Here is a 27,868-nt window from a genome sequence, read left to right on the forward strand (position 1 = left end):
AGCAGCCCTATGAAATTGGCCCCACGACGCAAAGAGAACGCATTCTATCGATTTCATGAGCGTGTGCGTGTTCTGCGTGAAGCAATTCAACCAATAGAATGCTTTCTCTTTGCGTAGTGACCGTTATCGTTTTCTTTATCGCTGCAGGGTGACTCGGCCTAAACTGTATATTTTGTAATACCAAAACGTTTTTCCTTAATTATTTCCTAACAAGTGATATAAATACAATTGACAATCTTGCTCCCCGCCAAACAACAGTCTGACCTGAAACCGATAGCATGAAGAAACTCACTAATGTATTGATAACGTCCCACCGCCGTATGGGTTGCATCCACGCGAATATAACCATCGGTTAAAATAGAGAGATGAATTCGCTCTGGGAATTGTCCGTCATAGATAACAGTTGTGCTACCGGCTGCTTTCCTGTATGTTGCACATGGAGCATTGCTGCCAACTGTTAAAAGGAAATTAAATACTTTCAGCTACTTTCAGATGTATTCCGTCACAAAAAATCATTCAAATAAAACGCAACCGATTTGAAATACAAATCCGAAAAAATTATATATATATAATAAAGCTTCGAGCTTCGACTTTTGTTTCGTTTCAATCTTTATGCAAATGAGAAAATGGCCAACTATAGTTTTAATTGTTTAACTTTAATGTGGTTTATAAAAAATAATTCGGTTCAATAACGTGCCTGTATACAAAATGTTTTACCTTCTGGTATTGTTTCGTCAAAGTATAAACATCCGTCAGATGGTTTTAGTGGGAGTGCATCCATTGAATGTGCTTCTGAGTTGTGACTGCATAACTTGCTACCCGTGCAGAAATTAAACGACTTGCAGAAGCCATCTTGCAAACAGAAAATTGCACACGTCAAGTAGGAGCGAGCCGTCTTGTTGCTGTAAGCCGCACCGCTAAAGATGTGATTTTCGACTGGGTAAAACTGGTGCGTTCCAACTACACGTAGTTGACTCGTATTTAGTTCTGATGGACATGAAGAAGCAACAACCGTAGCACTTAGTAACGCCAACAGACAAACAATAACTGCCATCTTGTGTTTGTTTTAAATCTGCAATGAAAGACACGCGAACTAAATTGTAGCTTTGTTTACAAAATCCTTAAAGTAAAAGGGATACGTTGCCTTGGATCGGGGGAGTTGGTCTATGAGTAGCGTTTAAAAACCGTTTGTTATAATTAAAAGCATGGTTGGAAAGATGTTTAAAAAAATAGAATAAAATCATCTACACAAAAATGCCTCGAAATTGCACGATTTCCTTTTATGTTGTGCAAACATTCTAATTTTTCAATGATTTCTTTCAATACAACATCCCTCCAGCTGGCCCTCGGGTAAACAACTCCTTATAAGGGAATGCTGTGCGCGTCGCGCGTAACGCGTGATGTGGCACAACACTGTCCCGGCCGTTGCTCTCGACCAATAGGAATGAAGAAACTGTCTTATAAGCACAGGTGCAAGCTCGCGTGTCACGCCCGTGTTTCAACACTTTTTACTGGGCCCAATTTCATAGAGCTGCTTAAGCACAAAATTTTGCTTAAGCAAAAAATCCTTGCCTAGTAAAATTAATTTACCGGCCAAAACTCCACTCAATTGTTATAAGTAAACAACAGCTAAATACCAGTCACAAGCAATGCATATGGCATGAAATTTTGGCCAGTACATGTGTAAAATAAGCGAGCTATTTGCGTGCTTAAGCAATTTTTTTGCTTGAAGGAACACGTTGCCTCGGATCGGTCGAGTTGGTCTATGAAAAGCGTTTGAAACCGTTTGTTATGAAATGCAGATGATTAGAAAAATGTTTTAAAAGTAGAATATAATGATCCATACAAGTATCACTCAAAATTGCATGGTTTTCATTTTACTTTGCGAACTAACACGGTCGGCCATTTATGCGAGTCAAACTTTTGACTCCCATAACGGCCGACCGTGTTTGTCGACGAGGTAAAACGAAAACCACGCAATTTCGAGGCATATTTGTGTGGATCATTGTATTCTACTTTAACAACATCTTTCTAACCATATCGATTTTATAACAAACGGTTACAAAACGCTTTTCAAAGACCAACTCGACCGATCCAAGGCAACGTGTTCCTTTAGGCAGCTCTATGAAATTGGCCCCTGGTCATAAACAAAGGTTTATACACACCCACGTGACGCGCTTTCCACCAACAGGAATAGCGAAACTGTATATGAGGTATTTATGAATATAGCATAAAGAAATATCCCCAAACCAAATAATGCGTTTGCACTTCACGCCACTTGTTTCTACTAAAAATTTGATAATTATGGTATTTGTCTTGCTTTTTCAAACTCTTAAAGTATTGTCTGGTGAAAGATTAAAACACAATGAAGTCCCCTCCTAAAATAAAATCAGGATAGTGGAGTTCAGACCCAAAATGCTAGAAACATGTCCCCCACCCCAACAAAATGGGAAACAATCTCAGAAAAAACGGCCAATACTTTTGCATTGGTTTAAAGGCTATTATAACAAATAATTGTAAGCAAAAAAAAAAAACCTTACTTGGTAACGAGTAATGGCGAGCTGTTGATAGAATAATACATTGTTAGAAACGGCTCCCTCTGAAGTGACGTAGTTTTCGAGAAAGAAGCAATTTTCCACCAGTTTGGTTTCGAGACGTCAGATTTAGATTTTGAGATCTCGAAATCAAGCATCTGAAAGCACACAACTTCGTGTGACAATGGTGATTTTTCTTTCATTATTATCTCGCAACTTCGACGACCAATTTGAGCTCAAATTGTCACAGGTTTGTTATTTTATGCATAATAGTTAATATGTTGAGAAACAAGTGAGAAGATTGTTTTTTGACAATTACCAATAGTGTCAGGTGTCTTTGTTCATATTCAAAGAGTAACTATGTTCTTCTTCATCAGCGAAATCAAATTTCGGTTTAGAAAGTCATGTCCGAAAAGAGTACAAAAACCAATAGTTACACGAAATCACGCAACAAGTTATAGTTGTCCGACCTTCTGATAAAATGAAGAGGAAAAGACTCGATCATTACCAATAAACTTTTTGTTGCTTACCTTTACGAAATTTCAGTCACGTCAAACAAGTGTTAACACAATGTGGAGCTGTTTATGGCGAAGAGATTGAACGCAGGGCTTCAGGACTTACTTGATTGCTTCGAGTGTCTGGCTTTATATAGCTAGGCTACGTCTAATTATAGCAACAAGATAATTAATCGCAACTTTGAGCTAAGGTTTATTTCGCGGTTAGTTAAAATGTCATGTCTTTTTTCTTAGCCGAGTCGGCCTTCATATTTCAATGGAAGGGTAAGCCCATACGTCGAAATAATCAGATTGGTCTTCGTATTTCCTGTGTAGCGCAGACATAAAATCGACGAGCCGACTGGAGGTTTAAAAAAAAAAAAAAAACGAGCAAGGGAGGGTAACTCTCAAAGGCACTGGACACTATCAACAAAGTTGTTAGCATAAAAATTATTTAGTAACGAGCAATGGAAAGCTGTTGATAAAACATTTGGAGAAACGCATCTGAAAGCACACATATTGGCGAAACAAGGGTGTTTTTCTTTCATTATTTTGTTGCAACTTCGATGACAAATTGAGCCCAACTTTTGAAAAGTTTGGTATTTCATGCATTTGATGGGATACACCATGTGAGAATACTGGTCTTTGAAAATGACCAAAAGTATCCAGTGCCTTTTAAACTCAAAACATAGCTACAAATCAATGCTGTTCATATTTCGCGTTGGCATATCAGTATTTTGACCGTATGTGGACGTTATTTTTACTTTTTTATTATTATTTTTTCTAATGATTTTGGGGGTTGAACAAAGAATTGACTAGAGTGGGATTCGAACCAACGACCTCCGGATTAACGTGCCGGCGCTCTACCAACTGAGCTATCTAGCCCTATATTGGCGGTGTCCCTAATTTGTCACTATCTTTGTTCGGGGGTGCCGAACAAACAAACCCTACCCAATAACAAACGAACCAAAAAATACAATTCGGGCATTAAAAATCTGTATTTTTGATTCAGGGAAATTTACCACTGAAGCCCCTTAAAGGTCTATACAGTAAAACGGTCAATAAACCATTTCCAAACGATTGATTGGTTATTTTCTAGTGGTTGGATAGTCGTACATGAAAGGAATCGTTTGACGGTAAAAAGACCTTGTCCTAATTATAACAAGTAGGCTAATTGTGAACTTAAAAAATACAATATCCAAGGACTCTCATAAAGCCTATCCATTAACAACTGCACAATTTTTGTTTCCTGACTATGGATATTATGATAAACCTTATTATCCATTAACGTCATACATCCGCCATCTTAGGGGTAAATCGATGATGAAGCAACAAAAAACAAACTGGCCAATAAACAACCTCCTTTTGACATCTATTTTTAGGGCGCCTTACTAAAATGACGTCATGTGCATCAGGTCTATGTTTAAGACACTGGACACTATTGGTAATTGTCAAAGACCAGTTTTCTCGCTCGTTGTATCTCAACATATGCATACAATAACAAACCTGTGAAAATTTGAGCTCAAATTGGTCGTCGAAATGGATAGTGAAAGAAAAACACGACGTCACATAAAGTAGTGTGCTTTCAGATGCTTGATTTCGACACCTCAAAATCTAATTCTGAGGTTTCAAAATCAAATTCGTGGAAAATAACTTCTTTCTTGAAAACTACGTTACTTCAGAGGGAGCCATTTCTCACATTGTTTTATACTATCAACAGCTCTCCATTGCGTTACCAAGTGAGGTTTCACGCTAAAAAACGTTTTTGAGTAATTACCAATAGTGTCCACTGCCTTTAAGAAAGTGACCCTTGTGTTTGTAAAGAAGAGCCTTAAGCTGGTTGTTCATTTTACAACACAAGGCTTACAGCTCATGTTGACTTCAGACAAATCGAAAATCAATAGGTTGTTCTTAACTGAGTTCTTTAATATGTGCACCGTTCTGACAAGGCTTCCGCTTGATTATATCGACGTCCTTGTTTGAGAATTAAGTAATTTGACAGTGAAATTTGCCTGGCAGGGGATCCAAATAATTATAAAATTAACAGTAAGTTTAACAAATGTGTACTGGAATCAACTTATGGTAACGGTATGGAGTAGACATATAACTTTAATTTCCTAGCCAACAATCTTCCAAGAAAAGAACTTGTCATATTATTACTGTGGTTCTTGTTTTTTGTTCGCCTTTTTTCCGCCGAGGTTTTGGTGGTTTTCTATTTGTCGTTTAAGTGTTTTCCGTTGATGAGTGTTTTTTTTTAAATAGTTAATTACTCCGTCTCATTTTGTTGTTGCATAAATCAGTCAAAGTGTTAACCCTTTTGACGAATTCAAGTCCCTTCTCTGGATATGATTTTCGTTCAAAACAATTGCATTAAAATAGAGGCCGAGTCTAGGATCAGTTATCTTAGCAAAACCTGAAACTCAATGCGTAAAAAGAATTAATGCCGAGTTCTTTAACGGAAATGTAATAGTTCAACCTGGTCATGTTCAGTCAAGTCTCTAACCTTCGACCCTTACTGCAACTACCAATGGAAGACTTTTGGACGCTAGGTGGCAGCAGACTTACCAGGTAAATTTCCATTGTTTGCTCAGTTTTTAGCGTGCGCTCATGACCCAGAAGAATGGATTTTACCTGGTAAGTCTGCCGCCACCAAGTGTCCCAAAAGTCTCCCATTATGTTGTGCACATGCTTAAAAACGACAAAAGTCGTTAGAATAATCCAGTGAACCAAAACATCCAATCGTGAAACTGTGAAAGAATAAAATATCAAAACGAAGAAAAAGTGCACCAGTAAAATATCCACATTACACTGTACAATAATTTCACCGGTTTTGAGATACGATATTTTTGTAGCGCCTGAACACTGCATATCAGCCCAACTAGTTCGCCGATTTCTTAATAGGACCCTCTATCGTTCGATAGTTCGTGTATTTTAGTCTCAATAGCAGACACCGCGATAGTCGAGTGATAAAAGGAGAAACAGCGTATCGAAACAAGACTACACAACACGCCGAAAATTGTATACCAGTATACACTAACGTAGGATACATTATATTATACGTATGTACACGTGTATACTCTCTGTGTTGTGTTGTCACGACAACCGAGCACTAAACCATGGATGTCCACTAGTAATAGCGTAAGCCTATATCCATTTTGTATTAGAATTGTTGTTATTGTATAAATGTGAGGCCTAATTTGCTTTTGCATAATACCTCATGGCATTTTGGATGGTAAGCAATTTGCGACAGCTAATTTTATGCTTCCATGAATAATACAATAATTTGCTTGATGACACACGATTCAGTCGCTGTTTGCGTCCCTTGCACCACCATGTGCTGTGTTTGCAGTAATTAGTACAAAAACGATAGTGGTGTAATTGCCTTCATTATGGTGAGTATATAGAGTACATATAACCATTGTTATAACGGCCACACCATAAAAGGCCATGTTAGAAATACAATCATCATAGTTTGCATAATTCGCATAATGACCCCTGCACTTTGTAAATTTTATTTCAAGTCTTGCCGATTTATCATCCCCCAAAGAGACACATAAATTTAGTCTTAATTGATCAATTTTTAATGAGGCTTTGGTTAAACAGCCTGAAGGAGAGTTAATTGGGACAATGCTTTTAAAATCATCAGGGCGGGGGGGGGGGGTTCATGTACATCGCTGCTGCTCAGTCACCTGCACGTGTACATCCCAATATATGGAGATTGTGCAGAAGTTCAACAGAGATATATTTTAGCGAGGACGTAAGATCTCCAGCAGTCCATACCAGCCTGTTTAATAAAGGGGGGTCATAGTTTACATGGAACAACCTTTGTTTTCATTATGCAATAATTTAACAGCAATAGTTCTGATTGGGCTCTTCGTTTAATGTTTATTTCCACCAAGTGGATCCAATTTAGTATCAACGAACCAATTTACACTTTTGTTGTCCACAGCTTTGGGTATACCTTTATATACGGTCGTAATTAAAAGTTTGTTTCGGCCCCGAGTGACTGCCTGATTAGTCGGGTATTTCCTTCCATCTCTAACTGACACTCTTTATCATCTTCACTATTTCATGCTTAAGGGTTACCCTTTCAGTCACTTGCTAAAATACATTATTCGGTGCCGGAATGATACAACAATAAATAAATTGTATAGTTGTCATTGATAGTTTTGATAATGACAATTACAATGAAATGGCCTCTACACTCAACCGTTGGACACACAATGACCTCTGTTTTGTCAAATGCTTTCGTTATGGTTTTGGGCAAAAGTGCATTCTCACTTTTATTCGCTGGTCATGCATCGGTAACTTTACTGAAACTCATTTTGCATAATAAAACAACGCAACGTCATGTGCAAGTAGAACGCAGTTATCATGCACGATGTCAAGTTGACATTTTTGGAACTTTTATTTGTACGGTGTATACACCGTGTATAGTAAAGTGAACCCGGAAACTCCGTGATTTGGTCTGATGAAACTGGGAAACGTGCGACTGCGAAGAGGGGTGTGAAGACTAATTTCCGGACTCAGTGAGGACCGCCATGAACTCTGCAGTGATAATGATCGTCATCCTATCTGAGATCTTTGGTATTTCAGGTAAGTTCACCTTGAAAACCGGTCTTGACACTTGTGTAGTTTAAATAAATCCAACAAAATAGTTTCCAGGTTAATGTAAGACGAGAAAACTATTTGGGCATTTTGTTCGATCGATAATGTCTCGAAAATGTCCGCATTTTAACAGCTGCTAGGAGTTATATATCTGATGAAATAGAATACAATCTGACCTCTTCATCGACAAATTTTCTGGCTTTATTTGGGGGATAGGTTGAAGCAGAACTATTGTATAGTTGATAAGAGCAAACAATATTTTTCACGTGCATAATTGTGAACCGTGTAAATAATGTAGGTCACAAATGACAGGTACAAAGCGGTATGGCTTTTGTGACCCATGCAAAGCAGCTTCAGTTTGGGTTTCGGTTTCACGTCGTATAAATATTGTAAAACAGTTCCAATAGAGGGTAACTGACGATGCTCTGAAAGTGTTAAATTACATTATAAGATCATAAGCTACTCCACGGTAGGATGTTGGCATAACAATTTAAAAAAAAAGGGGGGAACAAGCTTAGTATCGTTGTAATTATAGTAGGCAAAAAGTACTAATTTTATCCAAGTAGGCCTAGGGCCTATTTTCCGAAACGGCGACTTCTAGCTACACCACTAAGTCGCGCACGTCTGCCTATCAACACTGGCAGACGTGCTGATCTAGCCGCAGCTGTAACCGAAGTCGCCGTTTTGTAACGGCCTTAGACAGTTGACTTTGGTATCATTCAATCTGCATATTTTATGAAGCCAAAGTTGAGGTTGAGGTTCGTTGAGTCAATCTTCGTTTTCAGAGAAGATATTGAGTGTTTTTGTAAGATCCTTGAAACCGTTTGGCCAACATGAAACTACAGTCGATGGATCACTTCTTGCATTAATTGTTGTCTTTATGAAATAACAGTAACTAGCTCTTACATAGCGCATTTTACACCTAACGTATCAATGCGCTTCACATTGGTATTCAGGTCAATGGGCTCCGTTTTAGCTCTTTGGGAGTTAACAATCGCGAGTTTTAATGTGGTATTCTTAAATTAAGCGAAAAGTTGTCACCAGAGAGAATGGCACCTACATTATTGAACCCGCATAAACAACTTCTTTCTATTGCTTTTTGTTTTTACACAATGTGTATTAAAACCAATACATTGGTATAATCTTATGAAGGTTTCGACGTGCGGATTGTTGATGGAAGCTTCGCCTATGAAGGTAGGGTTGAAGTATTCCATAATGGCACATGGGGTACTGTATGCGATGATTACTGGGACATCACAGACGCAAAGGTTGTTTGCAAACAACTCGGCTTCACTGGAGCAACTGATGCATGGCAGAGCGCACACTTTGGGCTAGGAACTGGTGAAATACTCATGGACGACGTCATGTGCAGTGGAGATGAGCTCAGGTTGCAAGATTGTGTTTTCCGGGGTTGGGGTGTCAGCAATTGTGGCCACGGAGAAGTTGCTTCGGTGTCATGTGAACCAGGTTCGTGCCTAGAATTAAACAAATTAATTTCCTTATGGCTACGAGTTCACAATATCAATATAGGCGTGTAGTGCTATGGACCAAATAGAAAAAAAAAAACAGCTTTCATCAACTCCTTAATTTAAAGTGCCAACTCTTATTTCTATCGTTGATTTTGAAACAATCTATCACCCCCTATTTGTAATACATTTTAGATTTCGATGTGCGGCTTAATGGTGGAAACACCCCATCTGAAGGCAGGGTTGAAGTCCTCCATGATAGTCAATGGGGCACTGTGTGTGATGATGACTGGGACATCACAGACGCGAACGTTGTGTGCAAACAACTCGGCTTCAGTGGAGCAACTAATGCATGGCAGCTTGCACACTTTGGTGAGGGACGCGGTCAAACTCTCATGGACGACGTCAACTGCACAGGAAAAGAGGAAAGATTGCAAGATTGTGTTTTCAGAGGCTGGGGTATCAGCAACTGTTTCCATTCAAGCGATGCTTCTGTGACATGTACACCAGGTAGGTGGGTGTGGTCACACTAGTCTCAAATGATTTAGTATATTAATGCGGCACTCGATCAGAAGCCACGAAAAGTAGGCATGCAGTGCAATACACACGAGCTAACATAGGTGGTGTCTGTTTGTTGGCAAGCATCAAGTGTATTATCTGACAACTAAAGAGGTCCATTTATACTATTTTGTGATTTTCCATTAAAACAAAAAAGAAACATTCCGGAACAACTCCTTAGTGAGATTGTATACTTCAAAAATGATACTTTCTTTTAATTGGCCGAGTTACGTTAATATCGTTTGTTCCAAAAACGCCCTTTTATTGTATTTTACATGCATGAAGCGTCCTTGTTTGCTTACTTTATTTCTGGAAGTCCTATATTTGTCCGACCGGCTTTTAAAGCGGCCTCGGTGCTGCTTCTTTGCTTGGCCTTTTGAAGCCTATTCGTTAACTCAGTCTGTTCGTGAAAACCTTGTATATTATATCACGTTGTTTCTCTCATAGTGTGAGAATGAATGTAAAAGTAAATTGGTTTTGAAAAATAGCCCTGTAAATTTATCTGATCCAGCTAGTAACAAAATGAAGCTATGGGAGGTTTTCAGAGAATCTATGGCAAAAGGTTATTACCAGTTACCTTATTGGCAACTACTTTTTTCCATTAAAAAAAAGGTATATCTTTAAACAATCTATCATATCAACTGGTAACATTCCATTATAGTAAGTGCTGTGCGGCTTGTTAGTGGAAGCATCCCCTCTGAAGGTAGGGTAGAAGTCTTCCATAACGGCACATGGGGGACCGTCTGTGATGACGGTTGGGACAACACAGACGCGGACGTTGTGTGCAGACAACTTGGCTTCACTGGAGCAACAACTTCGTGGCAGAATGCACATTTTGGACTGGGATTAGGTCCAATATTCATGGACAACGTGAGCTGTGATGGAAATGAGGAAAGATTGCAAGATTGTGCCTTCCGGGGCTGGGGTGTTAGCGACTGTCCCCATTCAAAAGATGCTTCAGTGACGTGTGAACTAGGTAGGTTTGTCAAGCATCAATGTAGATCAAAAAGTCACACAAGACTGCAATAGAACCACATGAAATGGGATGAGATATGTAGACATGAACACATAAAATGTTCATTCCCTATGTTTAGCTACCACTATGTTAACAACATATTTGTTTTAGAAAAAGGAAACATTTTGTTAAGTGTGGTTCCTTGAAAGGAAGAACAATAAATTGATGGTCAGAGCAAAAGTTAGTTCAAAGGAAGGTTTTGAGAATGTAAGTTTCACCTTAAGCATCAGGTCAACACAACTTGTTGTTTAACTGATGTTATTTTTAAAGAGCCTAAAATCAGAATAACAAATCCGGTAATTTTATAACAGATACCAGAGTGCGGCTTGTTGATGGAAACGTCCCCTCTGAAGGTAGAGTTGAAGTCTTCCATGATGGTCAATGGGGCACTGTGTGTGACGACAATTGGGACATCACAGACGCAAACGTTGTGTGCAGACAACTCGGCTATGTTGGAGCAACTACCGCGTGGCAGCTAGCACGCTTTGGGCCAGGAACAGGTATAATACTCATGGACAACGTCAACTGCTATGGAAACGAGTACAGATTGCAAGATTGTCTTTTTCGGGGCTTGGGTGCCGACAATTGTCGCCATTCCGAAGATGCGTCCGTGACATGTGAACCAGGTGGGTAGGTTAGGCTTAGTATGTCATTGCTCTTAAGTTTGGTTCTTTAACGCATTTCGTTTAAGAGGCCACATAGCAGCCTAATCCACATCGATTGAGGTCATTGCACATCTTGCCTTCCTGAGTGCGATACTTCTGGCGGCAGGAATCATGATGTAGATATGACTCAGCAAAAACATCCATAACGTACACGACCACGATACCGTTATATTGACTTTGAATTTACTACATAAATTTACAAGTTACTAAACCCCATTTTGTACTGTGAAGGAGAACATTTCGTTAATTGTGGTTATGTGTGACTGAAGAAAACTAATTGAAGGCATGGTATACTTTTGTTGATTGTCAATGTGTTATGGTTCAACAGCTCTCCAGGGCTCTTTATCAAGTACGTTTTTATGATCCAAAACTTAAGTAATTACCAAAATACATTATGCCTTTACCGTTCCAATGACATACGAGAACATGTGTACACTTCAAGGAGGAGAAATTAGACCAAGTCGGAAATCAGAGACCGAGGTTCCTTAAAGGCAGTGGACACTGTTGGTAATTACTCAAAATAATTATTAGCATAAAACCTTACTTGATAACCAGTAATGGGCAGCTGTTGATAGTATAAAACATTGTGAGAAACGGCTCCCTTTGAAAGAAACGCAGTTTTCGAGAAAGAGGTTGTTTTCCACAAATTTGTTTTCGAGACCTCCGAGTTAGATTTTGATGTCTCGAAATCAAGCATTTGAAAGCACACAAATTCGTGTGACAAGGTTTTTTTCTTTCATTATTATTTCGCAACTTCGACGACCAATTGAGCTCAAATTTTCACAGGTTTGTTATTTTATGCATACATGTTGAGATACATCAAGTGATAAGAATGGTCTTTGACAATTACCAATAGTGTTTAGTGTCTTTGAGTAATCAGTAAGTATTAAAATGGATCACTGCAGAAAAACCCTCGACAACTAATAAAAGGAAGGTATCAAGAATGTTCAACTGTCGTCCTTGGCACGATACCTAACCTTAAGTATCAACTTCTCCTTTCTATTGCTAATTGTAAAATAATGTACACGTTTATTACATTAATACAGGTATAAACGTGCGACTTGTTGGTGGCAGCGTCACCTCTGAAGGTAGGGTTGAAGTCTATCATGATGGTCAATGGGGCACTGTCTGTGATGACTTCTGGGACATCACGGACGCAAACGTAGTATGCAAACAACTTGGTTTCACTGGAGCAACTAATCCATGGCAGAGTGCACACTTCGGACAAGGAGCAGGCGAAATACTCATGGACGACGTCAACTGTGGTGGCAATGAGCAAAGATTGCAAGATTGTGTTTTCAGAGGCTGGGGTGTCAATAACTGTTCTCATTCAAGCGATGCTTCTGTTACGTGTGAACCAGGTAGGTTCGTTAAGGTCTTGGGGAAATAATCATGGATTGATAATTTGACTGAGAAATATTTCATCAATGATTCCATCAATGATACGTCTTTTAAGGATCATGACAGGGGTCGTCATAAACTTATTTATTGCAGGGGAGTATACAGGCACTCCTTACTGTCAGTAATGCTCCTCAGATTTAAATTTGGGGAGACAAAAATTCATATATTATATTTTCTTTTCAGAAACACATTACCTCAAAGTGAAGAAAAAAAGTAATCTTCAGCACGAGATAATAGATTAAATAATTTGATTATCAACTACTTCTTTGTATAAGTTACTTTGAAGCAATCTTGGTAAAACAAATGGTAACTTTACATATAGCTACCGATGTGCGTATAGTTGGTGGAAAGGTCGCCACTGAAGGAAGGGTTGAAGTCTTCTATGGTGGTCAATGGGGTACTGTATGCGATGATGACTGGGATATCACAGACGCGAACGTTGTGTGCAGACAACTCGGCTTCACTGGAGCAACTACTGCGTGGCAGAGTGCACACTTTGGACAAGGACCAGGTCAAATACTAATGGACGACGTCAACTGTGTTGGAAATGAGGAAAGATTGCAAGATTGTGTTTTCAGAGGCTTGAGTATCAGCAACTGTTCCCATTCAAACGATGCTTCCGTGACATGTGAACCAGGTAGGTGCAATAGGCATATACATGTGGACTTGTTTCAAGTTTGTACTTTTTTCTCAGGCTGGGGTTTCAACAATGGTGGGCACTAAGAAGATGCCTCTGTGATATGTGAGCCAGGTTGTTGAGGTAGACGAAATAGGGTGAAATTCACTAAATTAAGTGAAGTTATTATCGACCAGAAAGCCCAGGAAAGCTCTTTAACCACATAAGATACAACAAAATCATTGCCCTCTAACTTACCTGAATGGGATGCGTTCTTGGGCAGGCATCAAGTATAACAAACCAACAACGATCGCCCCCATATGACCACAGGATAATTTATGGAGTTTAATGTGGTAACGCCATGCTTAAACGAAATTCAAAACCAACAACAAATTATGTTCTTGAAAATTAAAATTTCCCTTTGTGCCGTTTTACGTCCTAAATTAAAAGAAGATACATTTTAAAAAGGATACGAGCTCTAAATGTCATCGCCGGTATGAAAATAAGCTCCAAAAAGCTCTCAACGGAATTAAAAGGGCATAAGATTTAAAGCCATAATTGTTGAACAACACACAATGAAGTAATAAGTTTGCATGTCAGCTAATTGTTTATTTGACGTATCTTGAATTTTTGTATCTTTAAAAATACATTCTGGTAAAATCACACAATAGATTTCGTTGTGCGGCTTGTAAATGGAAGTGTCAACTCTGAAGGTAGAGTTGAAGTCCTCCATGATGGTCAATGGGGCACTGTGTGTGATGACGACTGGGACATCGCAGACGCAAACGTTGTATGCAGACAACTGGGCTTCACTGGAGCAACTGATAGGTGGATTAATGCACACTTTGGAGAGGGAGCAGGTCAAATACTCATGGACAATGTCCACTGCGGTCCCAATGAGCAAAGATTGCAAGATTGCCCCTTCCAAGGCTGGGGTTCCAACAATTGTCATCATTCAGAAGATGCTTCCGTGACGTGTGCGCAAGGTTTGTGCGATAGGCATAATAGATCACTAGTACTTATCTTTTGGGAAACGGATTTAGATCGTTTGTGGGAAGACAACAATGTTGTAGACCTACAATTTGAATACATCAGAATCTTATGTAACCATGACAGAGTTATTTGGACTTGTTGTACGCATTATTTTCTTTACAAATTACAAAACTACAATTGCTTCGGAAATGAGGAAGATTTTCTTTAGTGTGGTTGTACGTCTTAAAATGGAAACAATTCAACAGGCCAAGAAGTACGAGAACCAAAACTAACCCCTCATCAACCTCCAAAAGAAACAGAAAGGTTAAACATGTTTATGCCATCTTCAAGGCAGTGGACACTATTGTGCATATGTGGAGATGCACCAAGTGAAAAGACTGGTCTTTACCAACAGTGTCCAGTGTCTTTAACCAAGAGGACTGGATTTAAGAATGATCAATGCCTTCTTTAGGGGGAGGCCGTACATTGATTAACTTGAATAGAACTACTTGTTTTTATTGTTGATATCACTGGTCAATTCTCATGTAATAGATATCAGTATGCGTCTTGTTGGTGGAAGCGTCCCCTCCGAAGGAAGGGTTGAAGTCTTCCATTTTAGCCAATGGGGGACTGTGTGTGATGACGGTTGGGACATCACAGACGCAAACATTGTGTGCAGACAACTCGGCTTCACCGGGGCAGCTACTTCGTGGCAGAACGCACACTTTGGACAAGGAACGGGTTTAATACTCATGGACGACGTCAGCTGCGGTGAAAATGATGACACATTGCAAGGTTGTAGTTTTCCAGGCTGGGGTTCCCACAATTGTCACCATTCCGAAGACGCTTCCGTGACATGTGATTCAGGTGGGTGTAACAGCACAAGTCGCAAAATGTTTGTCGATCAAACAACTACAAGAATCGGGCCAAAAAGAAATTTAGGTCATTGCAAAAATGCTTGCCTGAGTTGGGTAAGACTGCAAAATGTGGACAGGCCTGAAACTAACTTACTTCCACGCCCTACTTGCCAGGATACCATTCTGGGGACTTGAAGTTGTCAGTACAAATTAAAAAATCCCAAGTTGTTATCGAAAACAAAATGATGTCCATCAGGTGTTATTCAGGATTGGTATCAACTGACAAAATATTCAGAGATGGTGTTTTTGTTTTGTGTGTTCAACCACATAGTCAACATAGCAAATCTGTAAACATTTGGGCTGAAACTGCTGTGTGAGTCAGTAGAAAAGAGTGAAAAAGCTTGCACAACTTTGAGATTGTAAACACAATGCCCTTAATTAAAGTTGTATAACAACCGCAATCAGCTTTTGCGTTGACGAACATGACCTCGTTAGAGAAAACATTTACAGAAAAAAAGGGTAACAGTATTAAGAACTTACCAATTCCATAAAGTAACTGGTGTAGTTACAAATGTTGAATATTTTGAAATAAAATGCTTTAAACTAAGGGTTTCTACAGCAAAAATCTACTCTCAACAACTCTCGAGAAGGGTAGTTACTAAGACAGTTCAAATGAATTCTATAGCAAGAGGCCATACAGTATTTAACTTGAAAATCAAACATTCACTTTCTATGGTTGATGTTTCAAACAACATGTTAACATAATACTGGTAATGTTAAACTCAGATATCAATGTGCGGCTCGTTAATGGAAACGTCACCTCTGAAGGGAGGGTTGAAGTCTACTATGGTGGTCAATGGGGCACTGTGTGTGATGATGACTGGGACATCACAGACGCAAACGTTGTGTGTAGACAACTCGGCTTCCCTGGAGCAGCTACTGTGTTGCTGAGTGCACACTTTGGACAGGGAACAGGTCAAATACTCATGGACAACGTCAACTGCAGTGGAAATGAGGAAAGATTGCAAGATTGTGGTTTTACTGGCTGGGGCGTTTATAATTGTAACCATACAGAAGACGCTTCGGTGACATGTGAAACAGGTGAGTGATAGGATTGGGAAAACAACATTATTTTGATTGTTTTCACGAATTGGCACCAAGGGTTACTGTCGTTGGATCTCCTCAAGGTCAGAAGGTCATTTCCACGAAAGCAAATAGTCAGGCAGGATTAGCGATTTGAGGAATTAAACTTTAAATGGTGATGAGATGTAATTTCGGACGGTACGATACAAAACATCGGTTACAATTTACTAACAATAAATTATATATCTGTCTTAGATAAACACTGTCCTTTGGTCAAATAACCATATTTATTTAAACATTTGTATAAAGGTGCGCGCCTTGTTGGTGGAAGTGTCCCCTCAGAAGGTAGGGTTGAAGTGTACCATGATGGTCAATGGAGCACTGTGTGTGATGACGGTTGGAACATCACAGAGGCAAACGTAGTGTGCAGACAACTCGGCTTTAGTGGAGTAACTACAGCGTGGCAGAGTGCACACTTTGGGCCAGGAACAGGACAAATACTCCGTGTCAGCTGCAGTGGAAATGAAGAAAGATTACAAGATTGTATTCTCCGGGGATGGGGTGTTGACGACTGTGTCCATGGAGAAGATGCTTCCGTGACATGTAACTCAGGTGGGTGCGATAAAAACGTAACAGGTCACTCAACTATTAATGTGTTCAGACAGATAACATTTATTTCATATGACTCAACAAAAAAAGACACACATTGTAGAAAAGCGAATTAGTAATCATTACATGTGTATCAAGTGCATGTACGAGAGTACGAGAATGTTACTTTTGTTCTTGTCCCTATTTGACAAAACAGACACACGTATACACAAACTGAAGTTAAGTTCTTTAGTGCATTTAAATGTATCACTTTATTTATGACATGTAAATTGATTGAGAAACCTATGTGTGTATCTACTTGCCAGGTAGAGTTTGTTCTTAGAGAACTGTCTTTCTTTATTCTACTACCGCGGAGTAGATTGTTCGGGTGTACAGGAGACTTCTCACTTCTGAAAAGAACTGTCCTGCTTTTTAACTATTACGCGGGCGGATGGTATAGAAAATAGGCTCGGACAACTGCTTTGCTTATAGGATCGTAATTAATATTGGTTTAAACTTGTTCCTATGTTTTCATACACATTTACGTACTTAGTTATTTTTATTTTCTTTCTTCTGAAAATATCACAATGAAGCTCCACCTGAACTCAGTCACAACCCCGTGGTAACCCTCATATCACCTACGTCAGCTAGAGTAACCTGGCAGGCATGGAACGCAAATGACGGGGATGTAGGAGATGGACCGGTTGTTGCATATACAGTCTACGTTAACCCAAACAATGGTTCCTCCTGGATGATTGCTGGCAGAGTGTTAGTAACAGATCCATCACAAGCATCGTACAGCTTTCTGGTTGAAAACTTGCAGCTAGGGGCTCTGTATGCTGTTAGTGTAGCTGCAGTAAGAGATGGTGAAGGAGGGGAAGGACCGAGAAGTCCTCCGACTGTGATCCAGACCCAACTGCCAACGGAAATACCAACAACTCAGGGACCTACAACTGCAGGTAAATCAATGAAATGGTGACTGCTTATTGGGTCTCTGTTAAACCTATTTGGACCGGAATCAAATTGGTCTTATTATCCCATTATTTAATTCCGGTAAAAAAGCTTATTTAATACCCAATAACAAGAGGGTATTTTTTTATTTTTTTTTAAATTACATCAACTATTGATAATCTCATATAGTTATCTCTTTTAGCCGATACCGATGCACCCATAATATTGGGTTGTCCTGAACCTATCAATGTCAACCTGCCGATAGGAAACAGCGATGTTGCCGTCTCATGGATTGCGCCATGGACACCTGAAACTAGATTAACTAACACCCGAACTCATCAACCTGGATCTAGATTTACAGCTGGAGTAACCGCGGTCATATACACCTTCACTGACAAGGCTGGGAATCAAGCAGTATGTTCATTCAATGTTACGATATTAAGTGAGTATAGTTAACAAGCTCCTGTAGAACTGTTACTGTTACTTAATAAAGACAAAACTTACCCACTGCAGTGCACTGGGCCATTATGCTTGTTCTAAGTAATTGATCAATTTCGATGACTGGAAAAGCCTACCTCATTAAATTCGAACTGACCATAAAGGCTATTTTTGTAACACACTTTACTCTTGCATATCTAAATTTATGATTTTTGTTATGCTGTAGGGCAAATCAACTTGTGTTGTAATACTAAATGCACAGTTCTACATAATATGAGAACACCATGTAAACTGAATAAGGAAGTTTAAATACTTTTGTTAGGGTTGATTTTAAACTAGTTAGGATGTTTTAAATTTTGTTTACACAAGTACGTACTGAATTGTGTTTATTTTCTTTCCTCCTAAATTGATACAACCCAGCTCCACCTAGACTCAGTCACAACCCCATGGTTATCCTCATATCATCTACGTCAGTTAGAGTAACCTGGCAGGCATGGAACGCAAATGACGGAGATGTAGGAGATGGACCGGTTGTTGCATATACAGTCTACGTTAACCCAAACAATGGTTCCTCATGGATGATTGCTGGCAGATTGTCAGTAACAGATCCATCACAAGCATCGTACAGCTTTCTGATTGAAAACTTGCAGCTAGGGGCAATGTATGCTGTAAGTGTAGCTGCAGTAAGAGATGGTGAAGGAGGGGAAGGACCGAGAAGTCCTTCGACTGTGATCCAGACTCAACTGCCAACGAAAATACCAACAACTCAGGGACATACAAATGCAGGTAAATCCCTGAAAAGGTGACTTCTGAATGGGTCTCCTTTAAACCTTTCTTGACCGAAATCTATTTCGACCTGGCAAGTCAAGTCAAACTAGCGGAATGTTTGCTGTTTGTTTTGTGGTGAAATTCTGCTAAAACATACTTAGTTGAAAGAGTTCTAATTTGCATAACATGTTAATTAGCTGTCGTCCTTATACGCAAATTTAATAGTCTAAAAATGACAAATAATGTACCAGATGTTTTAGCACATTTAGATATGTTTGGGACTATTTTAATCTAACTATTTTGATATAGTCGAATTTAGCCTTTTATTAGCTGTCGCGGTAATCAAAGAAATTATCCTAGGAATTCCTTACAAGAACTTCTCCGATTATGGCAAATAAACAGTCTAGACCCATGTTTCAAGGTTGAAGAAAATGACATAAATGCATATAATTGTCCAAAGAATGACATAAGATTTAGGTTTTATAAAGGACAATCTAAATTGTCCGTACTACTTTTTTTACATCCAAAGCTGTTTGATTTTTTTCTTTAAGCTCCACCTGAACTCAGTCACAAGCCCGTGGTGTTCCTCATATCACCTACGTCAGCTAGAGTAACGTGGCAGGCATGGAACGCAAATGACGGAGATGTAGGAGATGGACCGGTTGTTGCATATACAGTCTACGTTAACCCAAACAATGGTTCCTCATGGATGATTGCTGGCAGATTGTCAGTAACAGATCCATCACAAGCATCGTACAGCTTTCTGATTGAAAACTTGCAGCTAGGGGCTCTGTATGCTATTAGTGTAGCTGCAGTAAGAGATGGTGAAGGAGGGGAAGGATCGAAAAGTCCTCCGACTGTGATCCAAACCAAACTGCCACCGAAAACACGAACAACTCAGGGACCTACAGATGCAGGTAAACCACTTTCAAAATGACTGACCCTTGGTTCAAAGGACTTAAGTCACAGGACACAAAGGGCACTGAAAAATTCACAAGCACCAAATTTTACAGATGAAATTTCGATAATGTAAGTTAAAACTACCTAAAGAACTTAGAGGATTTAATTTATTCCATTGTTTTCGACAATTTGTTGCTTTTCATTAGGGAATAATAGTGCGAGGGCCCGGACTTCACTGCGTGGTAATGACCGGGTCGGTGGCTGGCGCTCTTAACGCACCAAGCCAGAGGTGAAGTCCGTCAACATGTCCAATAAGCATGCGATACAGAGCAAAGCACAAACTAGTTGTTCACAGTGTATGCTGTTCCGACAGTATAAGCTAATAATAAAATTTAAAAAAATCACCCTCTTACTCTAGGTCTTTGAGTCTGCATTTAGGTCGGGGCGACATTAAGGTCCGGGCGACATTTAGGTACATGTTTGGGGCTACATTTAGGTCCGGCGACAATTAGGTACAGGTTTGGGGCTACATTTAGGTCCGGCGACAATTAGGTACAGGTTGGGGCTACATTTAGGTCCGGGCGACATTTAGGGCTCGGGCTACATTAAGGTACCGCACAGTCGGTCCTTAATCACCCGTAACTACATCCCCGCGTGATCGGGTTTTGACCAATCAGAGTTTGTAAACTGTCCAAGGTATTTATCAATATGTTATGTTTTGTTCACAGCACCGGATGCAGCTAAACAACGAGGATCGAACACCTATGTAATTGTTGTCTGTGTCGTCATTGTAGCCCTCATTCTGGTTTTGGGGTGTTCAATTTTTATCTTCCGAGTACGAAAGCGAAAAAGACGGCGTGATCCTGATGCCCAGGAACTGGTGAGTTCGAAAGGATTTTGACATTTTGATACTTTATCGGTTGCTATAAAATTGGAATTTAAGTTTCATGTATTTTTGTATACCTGATGAGTAGAGCAAACTCGCATTACCGCTTTTAGCAATACAGAAGCCGCTGTTATTTTGTGCATTTGTTTAAATTCAATCTTAATGTCTTACATTTTTACTGTTTGAAAATAACAGCGGGCACTTTCGCACGATTGTCCGACCACTGCTAAGCAGTAATTGTTCTCGTCCAATAGGTATGTTACGAGAATGAGATGTATCTCGCTGATCAAGTTGAAACAACAAATATTGGTTATCCTGCCTGGGCCAAGCCATGGAGTGTCTCATGGGGTGATTTGATGGTTGGAACCAGAGTGCTTGGAGAGGGTCGTTTTGGTAAAGTGCTACTTGGTGGAGTGAGGAATGGTGGGGAAATTAGCAACGCAGCCATTTATCAATTACAAGGTATATCGTATGGGAAAATATATTATATTATATTATATTATAAATATACTTTTTTACTAGTGTTACTCTATTATTAACACTTTTTGGTCTATAAGAAAACTTTCCGAAACGTATTCGCACTTTTCTAACTCATTTGTTGACTTTTTGGGGCGTAGCAAATGCATCTCCAAATAAAAAGGAAAATTTCTTCGACGATTTCCGAACCATGGCTCAAATTGGACGTCATCCTAACGTTGTCAGCATTCTGGGTGCATGTGATCACGAGGGTAAGTTTGTGGCTTATTTTACTTGAACCTCTTATTCACTTACCATCGTAACGAATCGCTTTGGAAATTTAACATCTTCCTGACTACATTTTGGCAAGGAGACTATGGGCGAAGGAAATCGCTGCTGATAATCTTTTTTTTTTATCTTATCGCTGAAATCGTCTATTTAAGATTTAGTGAGTAAAATATTGCAATGATTGCATATCCGTATATGTGTATTTGCCCATCAAGGTACAGCAGCAAGAGCAAGCATTTTTGTCACTATGGATAAAGAAAATGTACAGGCAGGAAGTTGACATTTGTGGCACAAAATTAATCCATTACTCAATTCTCATCTTAGATATATAGGCAATGCCCCAAAACTTTTCACAAGGGTAGATTTATTTTTTTCAGAGATCTCACAATTTGACACCAAAATTCTAAAAATAGTAACAACTCTAACTCACGTATCTATTCAGAAGCTTTGTATGTAGCTCTGGAGTACTTACCCAACGGTGACCTTCGCTCCTACCTGAGGAAAGCTCGACACGTGGATGAGGATAATAGTCAAGGAGTTGTTCTGTCTTCGAAGAAACTGCTTGAGTTCGCTTTGGATGTGGCGAAAGGAATGAAACATCTGGCTGCATCTGGGGAAAGTATCAGTTGTATTACAAATTGTATTAATGTTATGTATCTACTGTAGGCTTTAAAGGGTATATTTACTTGTTGTATATAAACAAACACAATGTCTACAGATTTACAATAAACTTACACAGTTTGAAAATAATGATAGTAGAAAGCTTCCCTGAAAATATCACTTGCTGAAGTGCTGTGGTTTTCTCAAAAACAATGTCATGAAAATAATTTTCGTGTCAGTGATCATGGGACGTAAATTGTTTTAGCATGTAAAAATGTATTTTCATGACCTTGTTTTACTCATTTCTCAAAAACTACAGCACCTCAGCAACTAATATTTTAAGATTCGCTTTCTATAGAAAGTGTATCAATAATAAGCCTATTATTATCTTTAAACAGTGTAAGTTTAATGTAAATCTGTGGACATTGTGTTTTGTGTTACAAAACGTACCCAAATCCTTTAAGTGTTTGTCCATTAGCAGAGTATAAGGACCGAATGGACAGTCACTACGACCACGGATGAATGTCACAAAGAAACAATAACATGCGGTAACAAGTAGCTGATCACTTATTTTTGGCTGGCCATTTCCTGTAACTTAACTTAATTTAATTTAAATGCATTTACAAAGCGTTTTAACACCGTTTCAAAGCGCTGTACCACTTTTAGGTGGTCATTGTTTAACAAAAAGCATTTTCAACAACCCGAACTGTACATTGCAAATATAATTGCGTTATATCAACAAACTTAGGTTTAACAACAATGGAAGATGTTCTTAGCTGTGTGCCGCTTTTGTTAGTTTACTTCATATTTTTGTCTATTTCATGCATCAACTTCTGTAATTTCGTCTTTCTGTGATATGGATATTAATATTGTGTGAATGAATGAACGAATTTTGTATCCACAAACATGTTTAGTCTTAGTATTTTTTTTCTCATTTTACAGATGATACATCGAGATTTGGCAGCAAGAAATATTCTCCTAGACATCAACCTGAATGCCAAGATTTCCGACTTCTGTTTGGCACGAGGGGAAAATATTTATGTGCAAATGTCAAAGGTATGTAAAATAGTTATAGGTTAACAACATTATACGAAATAAACCAGCTTAATTATTAATTACTGAATAATGTTTTATTTTGTTTTAGACTCGTGTACCTACTCGCTGGTTGTCTCTCGAATCGTTGACGAAAAACGAATACACCTCAAAAAGTGACGTGTAAGTAGTTGTTAACACTTGTTTGTGTACTCTGCTGACAGAGTTTCCCTCCGAGGTCATGCTCGATTCCTTGGCAATGGTTCCCATCAGATGGTATTAGACCGTCGATGCTCTGTCTTCAGTGAACAGTGAATAACAGAGCACACGCGTACTTCTCAAAGTTGCAATAATGTCAGAGTTAGCCAAAATCATGGCTACAATAAGTGAACTGCTCTGCTTCGTTAAAATATTTAGTCTCAAGTGGAGTTATTTACGGATCACCGAGGAGAAAGATGCAGATTAAAAAACATGGTTTTCATGGAAACAAGTATTTCATATTCCGTACATAAAGATCACAGAGCCATGGTTATTTGCACCGGTCAGTGTGAACCAGTTGCTAGAGTTTAAGCTCTCCAAATGTCGAAGAAAAAGTACATAATTTTAACACTTTTTACACAGAAATAAAAATAAATTAATTTTAGAAGTTATACATTTACTGAACGTATATAACAAATATTAGACGACTCTAAATATAATGGGAAGTTTTGTTGACGTAGGTAAAAACTTGAACTGATTGAAAAAATACAATAAAAAATACACGACAAATATGTCCTTTAAGATATGGCTAAAACTTTGTTTTTATTTCACTATTTCATTGTAGATGGTCATACGGAATCCTTCTCTGGGAAATTGCAACTCATGGTAAGAACAAATTTAAGTTTCGGATTTTAAAAGTTACTTTTGTGTTACTTTTGTGTTAAGCAAACGAGATTGTTATCATTTTAATATGGGTGGTTCTTTTCTTGCTCAGGTGGAACTCCATACGCAGGGATTAAAACTGAATCCATGGTGTTAAGACTTGAGGATGGCTACCGCATGCCTAAACCGAGCAACTGTGATGAGAACATGTAAGAACCTACACGATGCTTTGACGCACGAATGTAACATCCAAAAAGACTTCCAATCAAATTAATGTATTAGTATACGTTAATAATAATAATGAAAATTTTTTGTAGAGCGCATATCACAATCACAGAGAAGTCCCTGTGCGCTTTGAGATGAAAACAAAAGAGAACTAAAAGTTAATAGAGACGCTATATTTTAGAACCTACGCCACTTTGACACACAATTATGATGTCCTGTTAGCTGATATTCAACAAACTGGGAGGGCACATCGCTTTGATGACAGTTTTTAAAACTTTTGCCTTACCCTGGACGGCCCCTGCCAACAAAGAATTATGTCCGAAGATTTAAAATAAACAAATAAACAATTTATCCAAATGAATGTGTGATTATGCTATTTGTTTATATTTATCTACTTATTTGGTTTGTTTAGCTATGATTTGATGACTCAGTGCTGGCAGGAAGATCCAGGTGATCGACCATCCTTTAAGAAACTTGTATCCATTCTCACAAGAATGACTACCGGAAACACTGACCAGGTTTGTAAATTCAATGTCCAAGGTGCTCCGAATTCATAGAGGTAGCGGACAATAATTAGAATACACGAAGTGGTCGGCTTGAGCCCCGAAACATCCTACTTGAACACTTACTTTACTGTGTCGTACAACGGCCTTGTCACAAGAAACTTGTGTTTTAAGTCAACTTGGTTGATACCAACCTCATTGAAGTACAGTGTTCACGATAACATGATATTTGAAGTGAGAATTGTCTTTGAAAATGCCTGTAACTGGTTGCCTTTACGCCCTCGTCATTACGTCTCCCGATCGCCTCAGAGATCCAGCAGGCGCAGACAAATGGACAAGACGACCATTTTGCTCGCTACACTCATTCTAAAAATGTCAGCTGAAAGAATGTCTTGTGATATGGTCCACTAGTCAACGGACTGCCACAAGTACCTTGTTAGAAACTATTTAACGACGAAAGAAACAAAACATATTGTTCAGTGATGAAAAACATTCCATCTGACATGATGAAAGTATGTAGAGGTAAAACTTGGACATTAAACACTAAAAAACAAACTTGCAGGAAAACGTTGAACCAGAGTTTGATTTTAATTGAAACTGACAGCAAATCGTGAATGAATTTTCAGTAACAAATTCTCATTCTCATGATAGTATCACTAGGACTCTGAATGAGGACTCCTTTTCCTTCAAAACGTTGCAAGTAAGGTTGCTTTAGTAATGTATCAGGTCTTTGTTTCACATTTTTGTTTTAAAGGCAGTGGACACTATTGGTAATTACTCAAAATAATTATCATCATAAAACCTTTCTTGATTACGAGTAATGGGGAGAGGTTAATAGTATAAAACATTGTGAGAAAAACCTCCCTCTGAAGTGAAGTAGATTTCGAAAAAGAAGTAGTTTCCACGAATTTGACTTCGAGACCTCAAGCTTAGAACTTGAGGTCTCGAAATCAAGCATCAAAAAGCACACAACTTCGTGTGACAAGGGTGTTTTTACTTCATTATTATCTCGCAACTTCTAGGACTGATTGAGCTCAAATTTTCACAGGTTTGTTTTTGTATGCATATGTTGAGATACACCAAGTGAGAAGACTGGTCTTTGACATTTACCAATAGTGTCCACTGTCTTTAAGCTTGCACCTGCCAATATAAGAAAAACATCAATAGAACCTAAAGGAGAATGAACTAGAACAAGTATTCAAATCACAAAATAACTAATGCTTTTTATTTTTATATTTTTATATATTTTTTACAGGTATACATGAGACTGATTTCAAGAGCAGAGAAGAATGAATATGAGGAAATAAATCCAGATTTTGATGATAACTGAAACCAGAAACAGAAATGATATAGGCCTACTTATAAGTATCCCATCGATTGAACTAAGGAGTCAATATTATTACGTGTTACCCTTTTTAACAATTTAAGAGATAAGTAACTCTCTATAATACTCAAGATAGAGTACGCAATACCGGTACAAATATTTGTAATGTTTAACTATAAAACATTATTTTTTTGCAATTTTAGCTGTGTTTTCAGCAAAACCAGCTGTATTTAAAGGGGAAGTGTTTTGTGTTTTTTCGTATGTTTGTATTGTCTAACTCTTTGTAAATTATCTTATTCCTAATCGTTCTCCTATTTAACTTGATACATCGAATAACATTTTTCTTCTTAAAATGTCTGTATACGTTTGGTACTGATTGAATATTAATGGCAAGGGGCGAGCTTACGTGGTACGAAGTACACCAGCTTTTGATAGTATAGTGAATTTTTAGAGACATTTCACTTGGAAATACTACGAGGATGGAAAAAGAGAAAACTTGATGTCAGAAACCTTAGTATATTTAGGAGCGTAACCACTGTATTGCTTCACAGACTCTGTATTCTTAGTAAAGGTTAACTCTTCCTGCATGGACATACTATTCGCTCCGGATTTTCGGCGATAAGTAAAAAATGCGACCGTTTTGAGAAATGCAATTTCATGGGTTAGTTTTTGTCATCTAACTTGATGTGCCTAATAGTTTGAATATAATTCTGTTTAACGATCACTCAGATCAGGGTGTATGTGGATGTTTTACTGCAAGTGTGGTCGATATGTTCCTGCCACACTGAGCGTGTGTAGCGGTCAGAGCACAACATGTATTTAAATATTTAAATAATTTCAATCCTCTACTTTTCGGTTAACTATATCACCAACTTTAAAATCAATATGTGAATGTTCCGTCATGGTTTTAAACATGAATTTCAGGGTGTTCTTAAATGTTTTTGGTGAATCTTGTAACACGATGAAATGGTTAAAGAATAGTTTTCTAGAAGATGACAGTGAATTTAACTCTCACAACAACGTATTCCAATTTCTGCAGGGCACCTAATAAGTAAGTACGATATGTCTTTTTATCTTAAGTAATATATTTTTTATATATAAAAGAAAGAGCCTTAGGACACGAATGTTACAAACATTACAGTAAAAATGGGTTTACGTTTTGTGAAATACAGTGAGGGTAAATAAAAGATCTTCAGATCTTTATCATGAAATACAGATTGATTATCTATGATTTTATTTTCATAACCTTAATCGCCAGATTACGTTTTGCCCCCACAGAAAGACTTATGTTTTTGATGAGACTTATGTTTTTGATGAGGCTTAGTATCACACCTTGTAAAAATAAAATTAAACGATGAAGAAAGGTTTCCACGGACAAAACTGCACGGAAACAGATTATATTTTACATAATAATGATGGTGAAATACTTTCTATGGCCTTACATATTGACACTAGGTACACGACGTTTCTATACTATATAATTGTACAGTAGCGCTTCAACACTGCATACCGGGCGCGTATAGTTCCCCGATTTCCTAATTTACAAATTTTCAATGGTTCCTGTGTAAGAGTGTGCACAGTGCAGATAGTGGGAACAAATTGATTCAAAACAATGCGTTTTTCACATTAAAATGCTGTTGCTTTATTACCACATACGACACAGAAACACTTTGGTTTGATCAACAGAGTGGCCTGAGCAGCCTTTTATTTGTTTATGCTGCAATGAGCTAAGCCATAACAAAATGCTTGTATTTTATAGAACTAAACCAGATCTCCGGC

General features: G+C 38.4%; 1 protein-coding gene and 1 long non-coding RNA gene across 2 annotated transcripts in view; one reads left to right on the forward strand and one right to left on the reverse strand.

The window, feature by feature from the left end:
- Nucleotides 1–351: 351 nt before the first annotated feature.
- Nucleotides 352–27,868, reverse strand: part of LOC117297487 — a 31,541-nt gene continuing 4,024 nt past the window's right edge. Inside the window, exons 2-4 of the long non-coding RNA XR_004519891.1 lie at nt 22,017–22,154; nt 718–1,072; nt 352–454 (exon numbers count right to left, since the gene is read on the reverse strand). This is a non-coding gene — a long non-coding RNA (uncharacterized LOC117297487). The remainder of the gene's footprint in view (nt 455–717; nt 1,073–22,016; nt 22,155–27,868) is intronic.
- On the forward strand, nt 6,907–27,729 carry LOC117297486 (deleted in malignant brain tumors 1 protein-like). The gene is made up of 25 exons (XM_033780552.1): nt 6,907–7,624; nt 8,789–9,103; nt 9,298–9,612; nt 10,322–10,636; nt 10,987–11,301; nt 12,387–12,701; nt 13,064–13,378; nt 14,029–14,343; nt 14,882–15,196; nt 15,973–16,287; nt 16,579–16,881; nt 17,451–17,816; nt 18,011–18,250; nt 18,667–19,032; nt 19,566–19,931; nt 20,643–20,794; nt 21,055–21,262; nt 21,418–21,528; nt 21,987–22,159; nt 23,087–23,200; nt 23,289–23,359; nt 24,000–24,040; nt 24,150–24,246; nt 24,675–24,780; nt 26,021–27,729. Exons 1-25 carry the CDS (start codon nt 7,570–7,572, stop codon nt 26,093–26,095), a joined length of 5,679 nt encoding a protein of 1,892 aa, XP_033636443.1. The 5' UTR covers nt 6,907–7,569; the 3' UTR covers nt 26,096–27,729.

The sequence above is a fragment of the Asterias rubens genome, chromosome 12 (genome assembly GCF_902459465.1).
Source record: "Asterias rubens chromosome 12, eAstRub1.3, whole genome shotgun sequence".
Taxonomy (NCBI): domain Eukaryota; kingdom Metazoa; phylum Echinodermata; class Asteroidea; order Forcipulatida; family Asteriidae; genus Asterias; species Asterias rubens.

Excerpts from the sequence above, each read along its gene's own strand:
- LOC117297486 (XM_033780552.1), top strand. The coding sequence starts at position 7,570 with ATGAACTCTGCAGTGATAATGATCGTCATCCTATCTGAGATCTTTGGT. Across the intron at positions 15,197-15,972 it reads TTCCGTGACATGTGATTCAG|ATATCAATGTGCGGCTCGTT; the intron begins GTGGGTGTAACA and ends TGTTAAACTCAG. Across the intron at positions 19,033-19,565 it reads TCAGGGACATACAAATGCAG|CTCCACCTGAACTCAGTCAC; the intron begins GTAAATCCCTGA and ends TTTTTCTTTAAG.